The sequence below is a fragment of the Mirounga angustirostris genome, unplaced genomic scaffold (assembly GCF_029215605.1).
Source record: "Mirounga angustirostris isolate CCGP_5_RB_7025 unplaced genomic scaffold, mMirAng1.0.hap1 SCAF_12, whole genome shotgun sequence".
NCBI classification, from domain to species: Eukaryota; Metazoa; Chordata; class Mammalia; order Carnivora; family Phocidae; genus Mirounga; species Mirounga angustirostris.
In genome coordinates, this window is record NW_026991720.1 from 65,605,313 (window position 1) to 65,616,741 (window position 11,429).

Below are 11,429 nucleotides of genomic sequence, written 5' to 3' on the forward strand. Positions count from 1 at the left end.
ACAGACAACAAAAAAAGCAGAACAAAATGACTATAGAAACAAATCCAAAAATATCAGCAGCCACAACCAATGTAAATGGACAAAAGGAAAACTAAACCTCCAGCTATATGCACTGTTTACAAGGGACGCGCCTAAAACAGGAGGACACAGAAAAGTTGAAAGTTATCAGGCCAACACAGACCCAAATATAAGCACCACACAGTATGAATATCAAATAAGGTTTACTGGAGAAAATATAACAAACAGAGAAGTGGCAACGCACTCTGCCAAACACCAGTGTCCCGTAGAGAGGAATCCAGCCCCACACCTTTGGGCACTCCTGTCGCAATGAGCGCCTCCTGGTTAAGGCAGTGCCTTGTGAAGAAGGGAACCCCTGGAGCCCACAGGCTGCTATCAGCCTGTTCTGCCCTAAAGCTGAGACCTGCCAAGTCAGCTCTCTGATAAGGCCACCAGAGAGAGTGAGAAAGGAATGAGCATCCACGCCCCTGTGTCTTGTCTCCCCTCCGTGAAGCACAGGATAGAAAAAAGATACAACAAACAAATTCTAACCAAAAGCCAAGTCTACAGCAGTAGCTGACAAAATACACATCAAGCTGAAAAGCATGATTTGAGATACTCACTACTTCATGTCATCATTTTACTTCACAATTCTTATCTTCTATATATTGAGTAACAAATCTTTAAAAATAGGGGCACCTGGGTGGCTCAGTCGTTAAGCGTCTGCCTTTGGCTCAGGTCATGATCCCAGGGTCCTGGGATGGAGCCCCACATCGGGCTCCCTGCTCGGCGGGAAGCCTGCTTCTCCCTCTCCCACTCCCCCTGCTTGTGTTCCCTCTCTCGCTGTGTCTCTGTCTGTCAAATAAATAAATAAAATTTAAAAAAAAATCTTTAAAAATACATAGCACGAGTCATTAGAATCAAGGAGAAACTGCCAATGCTACCATCTGTAAGATACCTGACACAATTATCTCAATTACTGAAACATTAACCAGACGAAAGGTAGACGAAATAGTTGAATACTGCAAGTAAAAAGCTTGATCCAACAACTGGAAAATACAATTTTTTTTCCGAAGCACACATGAAACATTTACAAAACATATCCTTGATAAGCCTTAAAGCAAGTCTCAAATACGTTCAAAGAATTAGTACCAGACAGAACACACCATCTGATTATAATGCAATTATGTTAGAAATTAATAACACAATAAAATTTAATAAATAAAACCTCTACAGTTGGAAACAAAAGCAACCCATGAGTCAAAAAAGAAATATGTTGGAAACTAGAAAATATTTAGAACTTGATGACGACCATCTACTTACAAAAACTTGTGGGATATGCCTAAAGCAGTAAGTACAGACCCAGAGTGTTTTACACATGAATTCCATCAATGAACAGATAATTCCAGCTTCACACAAAACCCTGGAGAATAGAGGAAACTCCGCAACTCATTTCATGAGACCAGTATATTCCTAATAATACCAGAATCTGACAAGGACTATATAAGAAAGAAAAATTACAAGCTAATCTCACTCATGAACATGGATGCAAAAATCCTAAACAAAACAACAGCAAGCCAAATCCAGGAATACATAATAAAAGATGATATAACCAATTTGTGTTTCTTCCAGGAATGCAAGTGTGGGTCAACACTAGAAAATATATTCATTTCAATCATATCAATTATGGCAAAAACATGCCTTTGATCAAATATCCATAACCACTCAATTAAAACTCTTATCAAAGTAGGAACAGTAGGGAAAGTCTTTAACCTAATAAGCAGGATTTCAAGTTATGAGGGACTTCCAGGAAGGCTCCTTAAAGGAAAATGAGTCCCTTTTGCTGTCCACTTCTCAGATGCCTGGAATGGAGATTAGATGGCCAGTGCTCAGCCCCTATCCTATGAGGTGACCTTAAGGATGCAGCCAGATACTGAGAAGCAAAGAAGAGAAAGACAGAAGGAACCTGGGTCCCTGATGTCTTAGAGACACTACACAGCTGCATGCCAAGTTGCATGCCTCTGGACTTCTTTAACATGTGAAACTAAGACTTTGTGTATTTAAGATACTTTTACTTATGCAGTCAAATGCCATCTTAACTGAAACACTATTGCTATTCAAATGGTACTAAAAGTTCTAAACCGGGCAAAAGACAAAATAATAATAATAATGATAATGATAATAATAAATATGTAAGAATGGTTAAGAAACAAATCTATAATTATTCACATATGACTAGAAAACCTAAAAGAATCCTATAGAAAATGACTAGAAATAAGTTTAGCAGATGGTCAGAAAAAAAGGTCAAAGGCACTCCTGTGTACCAGTAACAATCAGTTAAAAATCTTTAACTTAAAAAAGATACCGTTTATACTAGCAACAAAACAAGGTAGCTAGGAATAAATCTAATCTAAAAGTCAAAACTTTTGACTTTTGTATAGAAAATTATGAAACTTTTCAGAAGGATGTTAATAAGAGAAAATAGGTCAAGAAGAGTAAGTGTAGCTGTTCAGATGTTACTGCTGAAATCAATCCAAAGGTTCAATGCAGTTGTGATCAAGTCTCAACAAGGTTTTTCATGGAACTCATCAAGCTAAATTTATAGACCGTCACAAAGGGGCAAGAATAACAAAGTCATTCCTGAGGAACACAGCAAGAGAGAAAAACTTGCCCCCCAGACATCAAAAATTATCATAAGGCCACAGTACCGGAGAGTGGTCCTTGTGCAGGGACAGACAAATAGACCAATGGAACAGACCTGGAGCCCAGGAACAGACTCACACATATACGAAAACCTACGTAATGAGGACAGTTGCTTGTAAATGGTGATGCAGTCAATAAATGAAGCTGGGACAACTAAAATGAAAACAAAACAAAAGAAATTGGATACCTACCTGACAACATGCATATAAACTAAATTCTAAATGATGGAGTATTTTTAAATATGAAAGGCAAAACTATTATTTTAAATATATAATGTTTTTAAGAGCTTATTTTAAGAAAAGATTCTTTTTTTTAAATTAAAAAAAATTTTTTTTATTAACATATAATGTATTATTTGTTTCAGGGGTACAGGTCTGTGATTCACCAGTCTTACAAAATTCACAGTGCTCACCATAGCACATACCCTCCCCAATGTCCATCACCCAGCCACCCCAGCTGTCCCACCCCTGTCCACTTCAGCAACCCTCAGTTTGTTTCCTGAGATTAAGAGTCTCTTATGGTTTGTCTCCCTCTCTGGTTTCGTCTTGTTTCATTTTTCCCTCCCTTCCCCTATGATCCTGTCTTGTTTCTCAAAATCCTCATATTAGTGAGATCGTATGATAATTATATTTCTCTGATTGACTTATTTCACTTAGCATAATACCCTCTAGTTCCATCCACGTCGTTGCAAACGGCAAGATTTCATTTTTTGATGGCTGCATAATATTCCATTGTATATCTATACCACATCTTCTTTATCCATTCATCTGTTGATGGACATCTTGGCTCTTTCCATAGTTTGGCTATTGTGGACATTGCTGTTATAAACACTGGGGTGCATGTGCCCCTTCGGATCACTACATTTGTATCTTTGGGGAAAATACCCAGTAGTGCAATTGCTGGGTTATAGGGTAGCTCTATTTTCAACTTTTCGAGGAAGCTCCATACTGTTTTCCAGAGTGGCTGCACCAGCTTGCATTCCCACCAACAGTGTAGAAGGTTCCCCTTAAGAAAAGATTCTTATGGGAGATTTTTTAAGTGACCTTTTCAACTATATTACACAAAAGGGAAAAACATTTTAAACATATTAAAAGAGCTCCTTCCAATGAAAGAAAGGAAAAAAGACAGAAAAAAAACAAAACAAAACAAAAAATGACAAACACAACCAGGCAATAAATATTTGAAAAGTTGTTCTATCTTTCAGTAATCAGGGAAAGCAAATTAGGACACATGAAACCATTTTACATCCATCAGATTAGGGATAAAAAAAACTTTAATAAGTTGCCAAAAATGTGGATCAACTGAAATTCTCCTATACCTCTGAAAAGAAGTAGTACAACTACTTCGAGTACAGTACTGTTGACCTTTGAACAACGTGGGAGTTGGGGTGTGCACCCTGCCCACCTCCCATGGTCGAAAATCCAAATATAATTCTTCACTCCCCCCAAAACTTAACTACTAATATTCTACTATTAACAGGAAGTCTTACCAGAAGCCATAAACAATCGATTGACCCATATTTTGTATGTTATACATACTATATGCTGTATTCTTACAATATATAAGCCAGAAAAAAGACAATATGAAGAAAGTCATGAGAAAATACATTTACAGTACTGTACTATATTTTTTAAAAAAATCTGCATAGAAGTGGACCCATGCAGTCCAAACCTGTTGTTCAAAGGTCAACTGTATTGGTTTCACTAGTAAAGCAGAAGATGCACACCCTATGTTCCAGCAATTCTACTGATATACCTTTGCACAAGCGTGCCAACTAACAGGTACAAGAACATTCACAGCAGCCCTGTATGCAATAGAAAAGAACTGTAAACAGTCAAAATGTCAGTCAATAACACAGCAAAACAGCTGAGTGAAAAGAATGAACTCCACCCACGGATGCCAACACGGATTAATTTCAAAAACAAGCAAAAGAAACAAGTCAGAGGATATATATATGGTATGATTCCGTTTATATAAAGGTCAAAAACTAGCAAAATTAAACATACCATTTAAGAATACCTACATGTGTGGTAAAACTATATAGAAAAGCTTAGAGTGCTTAACAAAAATTTCAAGATAGTGTTTATTTGTGGCTCCTCCAGCGAGGAGGATTTAACTGAGGAAGTACAAACTACTAACTGGCTAAATTCCATTTCTTAAACTGAATGTGAGGCCCACGTGAGTTCATTTAATTTCTCTGGAAATGATACATATTAGCTATATATACTTTTCTCTGTTGATTATGTATTACATAATACATTTTAAATGACTCAAAAAATATCCAAAAAGCTGTTTTAAATTATCTTGTTCGTTTTTTTTAAAGGCCACTGGTATGTAAAAGTGGTCTTTTAAGTATAAAACAATGACATTAGCATCTGATACGTTAAGGGCTGCTGTTAAAGGTATTCATGCGCCCTACCCTTGATAATGCACACCAACTTGTTTTCCAAAGCAACCCTGAAGTGCAAAAGACGTCAAGGCTTTGCGCAAAAATACAGACTTTATTGACTTGCACCAGTACAACCATTCTTGTATACAACAAACGACATGCACCCTGCATCTGCTAATGAAATTCCTTTAAATTTGTTTTCGTGACAACGAAATTAAAAGACAAATATATTCAGCTAAATAAACACTGAGGGAGGCAATCATTTAATTATGGTACCTCAGATTTCTATCTTAAATTGCAGCCTGAAGTCTCATAAAGGATCTTCTTTGCTTAAGGCAACTAGGAGATAAAACTGGGAGACTCTGGCTAGTACCCGAATTTGAATAGTGACAACTCCGCGGCTTTAGGCAAATTCACGGATTCCGTTTCCAAATAAAAAGTTATTTTTCCAATTTCCGCAGCAGTTGGCAGGTATTTTTATGAGAGCTCATTCTATAATATCCCTGGCAAGGTAGTACCAATCCCAGCAGATAAAGTCCCCAAATCAACAACCACATGAGCCCGCGACTTTTTTCAAGAATCCACCCGCCCCCCCCCCCCCCCCCCCCCGCCAATCTCCTTGAAACAGGTGATCTTCTATGCCTCCGTTGTCGTGGGGTGTGGGGAGCAATAGGGGAAAGTTACCAGGAAGTTAAGACGAGTCCGTGAATCACATGGGTAAAACTTTGCTGGAATCTTACGAAACATTCGTGTCATCTAACCCCTTCGTTTTTTGATAGGGAAAGTATGTCTCAGGGAGAAGCGCACCTGCTCAGCACCTAACAGCTATTTAAATTCGTCTGCTCACCTAGCTCAGTGATCCTCCCCGTCCTCCCCTCCCCATTCCCAAAAGCTTCAATTCGTTGCTAACACGGAGGAGGTGAAAAAATTCTCATATCCTTAGTGTGGCCAGGTTGTGAGGGCTAGAAAGGGTCGTAGATAATCAGTTCAACCCTTCTTCCAACAGGTGTCAAACAGAATGGTAAGTGACGCAGCTTGAGCGGTTAAATCACCGACCCTCTGCCGCCGAGCAGCAGGAGCCTGGCAAAGGTAATGAAAGATCACTGGCGATCCCACTTCCCATCTCCAGGAGGGTGGGTGTCAAAAACACCCGATCCCTCCACTGCAGCAAGAATCCCGCGCTTCCCACGCGGAACCGGGAAGCGGGGAGGTGGGGAAACTTGAACAGCTGGTGCGCAGCACCGAAAACGCGGCAGGGCAAGAACCGAGTCCCGCCTCTTTCTTCCGCATCCGTCGATGGGGATAAAGGGAAACAGTAAGATTGAGGCGCCTCCCGCGAGAAGAGGTACCTGAGGCTAGCGCCGCAGTCCCTCGCCGCTACCGCACAGCAGCCCAACACCCTGCTTCCGGGATCAAGTCGGCGGGGAGGCCCAAGACCGCGGGAGGCAGCCGCCTGCCCGCCCCACCCAAGCCCCGCCTCCACTTCCCACTCTGCGGAGGACACGGGCAACTTCCGCGACGCCGCGCGTCACTAAGCAGCCGATCCCCACTTCCGGAAGCAGTCCTCCCTGCGCTGTCCGTTTCGGGGACTGCGCGATTTCGATCGCGATTTCCGCGCGTTTTATTGGTGGAGTGAGAGAGCTGGTCTCCGCTGATTGGTGCCGGCATCTTCTGCCCCATAGACGCCGCGGGGCGCAGAATTTCAGTAGTGTGTTTCCTGCCGGCCGCAGGTCTCGCACCGCAGCCATGGTGGATGTCATGGAGTTGCCCAGGTCGCGCGTCAATGCCAGCATGCTAGCTCAGTTCATCGACCGGCCGGTCTGCTTCGTAGGGAGGCTGGAAAAGGTGCGCGCCGTCGCTGCCCTGGACTCCCTGCTTTGTAGCCGGCGAGGCGGGGGGGAGGGACCCCGTGACCGCCGGGGTGGCAGCCTCAGGGTGGTAAGGGACGGTGGAGGAGGACAGGCCTTAGAGCATCACTGCGCTCCCAGTTGCTTCGTTTTACACAAGGGACGTTCTGCACACTTTTTAGCCGCTGCAGCCCCATTTTGGCGCCACTTTTATGGCGCGGAATCGTGACGTTTTCGAATGCGCTCCGTTCTAAATTCTAGCGTCCTCCACTCTGGCTCCTCTTTGTATTTACAAAAAGAAAATTATAGACCTGATTCACACATCTACCTCCTGATTTTTTAGTTTAGCCAGACTTGACAACTGCTGTTTTTCTAGTTTCCTTCTCATGCAATTTTGGCTCTCAAACTTCGTATTCTCGTTAGAGTCACTTCGCCATAAACATTCTTCGATTGTCCCTTTCAGACCCTATAGCAGTCTGTGTTCTCATGCCAGTGTCAGAGTGCAGCATCTTCACTCTACTGATGAGAAGCAGGCCCAAAGTTTCGGAGTCAGTGAGCCGGGAAAGCTGAGGGGAGAAAAAAACAAAAACAAAAAACTATAAAGCCTTAGTAGTTCATTTCAACCACACATCCTCTTCCTTAAATAGGTGTTATTTGACTTCGGGGTAGGGAAACTGGGTAGGAGTGGTGTACGTTTAACTGCTCAAGGCGACAGCAAATAGCAAAGCTGGCCTTCAAACCAGATCTGAGTGCACTCTTTACAGCTAACAGTAGTAGAACCCAAATCTCTGACAACCAGTTCTCTTTACTTCATCATGCTTAATTTTTTTTTTTTTTTTTTTTTAAGTAATCTCTACCCCCAAGGTAGGGCTCAAACTCACAACCCTGAGGTCGAGTGGCACGCGCCAGGACTGAGCCAACCAGGTGTCCCCATCAAGCTTAATTTTTAAAACATACCCTCTGGTGGAATATGTACTATTTAAATCATGAGTGCTAGTAGATCTCACTTTTAGACAGTATGGACCCCCTTTAATTTGTTGTTAGGGCAGGGTTGCCAGATTTAGCAAATGAAAATATAGGACATATTTGTACCAAAAAGTACTGTTTATCTGAAATTCACATTTAACTGTCACTTGACCAGATACGGTAACAAGATTATAATTTGAACAAAATTGTTCAAAAACAATTGCTTTGTGTGCATTGACTAAGTATGTTTGGGTCAATCTGCTCATCTTCAGTCAAACTTACAGTATTTTTATTTTAATGAGATTTTAAAGTTTGTTTTGTTTATGTGGTTTTTTTTAATCTTGTGTTTCTTTTTTAGATTCATCCCACTGGAAAAATGTTTATTCTTTCAGATGGAGAAGGCAAAAATGGAACCATTGAGTTGATGGAGCCCGTATGTTTAAGTATTAATTCTGTGTCTCTTGTAATTAATTCATCTTGCTGATGTTTCTGATTCTTGGAGTGGATGTATAAAGGACCAGCTTACAAAACTTCCCTGCTCTAAAATTAAACTTTTGTTCTCTTTCTTACATTATATATCCCTTTACATTTCTACATTCTTTGGGCTCCATGATTTTGTAATACATCCCTTAACTGGGTAACAATTTCTATTCCTATGAAAGACCATAAAATCACATAAAAAAAAATCTTTTTTTTTAAGATTTTATTTATTTATTTGACAGAGAGAGACACAGCGAGAGAAGGAACACAAGCAGAGGGAGTGGGAAAGGGAGAAGCAGGCTTCCCGCGGAGCAGGGAGCCCAATGCAGGGCTCGATCCCAGGACCCTGGGATCATGACCTGAGCCGAAGGCAGACGCTTGACGACTGAGCCACCCAGGCGCCCCCCCCAAAAAATCTTTTAAGTCACTTTTTCTTTCCTCAAGAGTTTTACATTTTTAAAATTCTATTTTCTGTTTTTATTTACATGTACTTTTAGTTATCACTTGTTTTTATATTTTACATTTATTGTACTCAAAAAAATTTTCTTGGTTTTTTTTTGAAGACAAATCCATGTGCTGTTTGGTTAATATATACAGAATATACTGCACAAGATGCATAGAAGGCTCTTTTCAGTGGGTCCTTATAGAAATGCTGGACATTCTCATTATCTTTAAGTGATTTTGTTTTCAACTTAAACATTTTCCAAGTTATCAACTAGAAATATGACAACACCAAGTTGACAATTTGTTCTTTGTGTTAGCTTGATGAAGAAATCTCTGGAATCGTGGAAGTAGTTGGAAGAGTAACGGCCAAGGCAACCATTATGTGTGCATCATATGTCCAGTTTAAAGAAGATAACCATCCTTTTGGTAAATAAAACATTCTAGTATTAAGTAGTTTCATGTAATTAGGAGGAAAATTATTTTCTTCTTCTTGAGATGTCTTGGTCTTGAGTCTCAGTCCTGCCATCTTTCAATTTCTATAAAATTTTCTGATCCCAAAGGAAAATGGGAGAACATTTTGGCCCGCTTTTAAGTAATGCTTGTATATGTAGGAAACTCAGTAAAGGTTAGTATTTGTGGGAAGAGAAACTTAAAACATATGGCAAACAAAAATATTAGTAGTTTTTTAAACTTATGCATCAAAAGCATCAAATAATGCATAACACCTAAAACCAAGCGAGAACCGCCTGTACAATGGATATCAAAATGAATAGTTGCCTATACCCCATGTCTTTTATTTTTTAGAGCCACAGGTAAATAGCTATGATGATCCCTGTTTTAGAAGACAGGTTGTGAAAATAAGTTGATCTCTAAAAGGGAAAGAAAAGAGAAAGAGGTGGAAATCTTTTAGATCATAAATGATGTTACATCTTTCCATTGTAGATTAAATGTTTGCTAAAATGTTTTTTTTCCTCAGATCTTGGACTATACAATGAAGCTATGAAAATTACCCATGAGTTCCCTCAGTTTTTTCCTTTGGGGGTTGTGCAATATGATTGATCTTGATGAACACATTGAAGACTGTCATAGGAAGCCCCTGATATTTGAGGGGGAGACTTCTGTGATTTTTCATATTTAATTTGTTCTCCTTTTAATTTCATTTACCTAACCTTATTAGATACTGCAATATCCCACTTTTGATGGAACCTGTCTGTATACTGAAAGTTAAGTGCTTATAAAGAACACTTCTGTATATGGTCAGATCAGAAGCAAGAACAAAGCAGTTGCCTTGAGTTTAGTTTTCTGTTTTATTAATAAAGGCTGAAATGGGACATACTGTTGATCATTTCATTCTTATTCTTTTAGTCATGTATTCAAACTCAAACTTGGAATCTTCAGAGCTGTAAGGTCAGAACTTAGACCTACCAAATGAAATCCAGGGCCACATGTGTAAAGAATTTACTTGCTACCTCATAAGCTACATTATGTTAATTATTTCCTTGACACTCTGAAAAAAATGATTAAAAAAGCAAACAGAATCCTTTATCTTTTATAATTTGTGAGTACCTATATTAGAATTCTCCAGAGAATCAGAACCAAAAGAACCATATATAGCAGAACTATATGTAAGATTTTGTTACAGGAATTGGCTTATGTGGTTATGGAAGCCAAGGAGTCCCCAGGATCACTCCTCTCTAAGCCAGAGAACCAGGAAAATCGGTGCGATAATACAGTTCGAGTCTCAAGGTCTGAGAATCAGGGGAGCTGATGTAACTTGTAGTCCAAGGTTGAAGACCTGAAGACTGGGAGGCCACTGCTGTAAATCCCAGAGTCTGAAGGCCCAAGAACCAGGAGCTCCAATGTCTGACAACTGGAGGAGGTGGACCTCCCAGATCTGGAAGAGAGCAAATTCCTCCACCTTTTTGTTCTGTTTGGGCTTTCAACATATTGGATGATACCCACCTCTTTGGTAGGGGCCTACTGATTCAGACACGAATCTCTTCTGGAAATTCCCTCACAGACACACCCAGAAATAATGTTTTACTGGATATCTGGGCTTCCTTCCCTTAGCTCAGTCAAGTTGACATATAAAATAATCATCACAGGACCTCTTTCTCAGGATTTTGAAACCACATTTACTAATGCTAAATAAGGGATATCTAATCATTAGAACAGTTGATGAAATCATTGGATTTTTTTTCTTTTTTAAAGATTTCATTTATTTATTTGAGAGAGAGAGAATGAGAAAAAGAGCATGAGAGGGGTGAGGGGCAGAGGGAGAAGCAGACTCCCTGCCGAGCAGGGAGCCCGATGCGGGACTCGACCCCGGGACTCCAGGATCATGACCTGAGCTGAAGGCAGTCACTTAACCAACTGAGCCACCCAGGCACCCTTTTTTTCTTCCTTTTAACTGTCATTCTTAGTATGAAATTCCTGTACTTGTACTTCATACCACTAAGTAACGCTGGGGATGGGCAGGTAGGGATGTGACAAGTGTAGGATAGAGAGTAAAGCAGAATAACTGGTGACTTAATGGCCAGTCGAGTTTTATGACTTAACTCATTCTCTTCAGTTAGGAAATAAACTAATTCCAAATCCATTTA

At 40.2% G+C, this 11,429-nt stretch overlaps 2 protein-coding genes across 3 annotated transcripts in view; one reads left to right on the forward strand and one right to left on the reverse strand.

Annotated features, from left to right (window-relative positions):
• The window catches only part of UMAD1 (UBAP1-MVB12-associated (UMA) domain containing 1), a 214,513-nt gene extending 207,936 nt beyond the window's left edge, over window positions 1-6,577 (reverse strand). The window contains exon 1 of one of the 2 annotated variants that reach the window (XM_045864650.3): window positions 6,439-6,577. The gene's annotated coding sequence lies outside the window, so the exon portion shown is untranslated. The remainder of the gene's footprint in view (window positions 1-6,438) is intronic. The other variant, XM_064575237.1, reaches the window with a different exon arrangement.
• Window positions 6,578-6,599: 22 nt separating this feature from the next.
• RPA3 (replication protein A3) lies at window positions 6,600-10,166 on the forward strand. Its single transcript, XM_045864655.3, has 4 exons — window positions 6,600-6,934; window positions 8,261-8,335; window positions 9,144-9,252; window positions 9,803-10,166. Exons 1-4 carry the CDS (start codon window positions 6,836-6,838, stop codon window positions 9,883-9,885), a joined length of 366 nt encoding a protein of 121 aa, XP_045720611.1. The 5' UTR covers window positions 6,600-6,835; the 3' UTR covers window positions 9,886-10,166.
• Window positions 10,167-11,429: the final 1,263 nt, after the last annotated feature.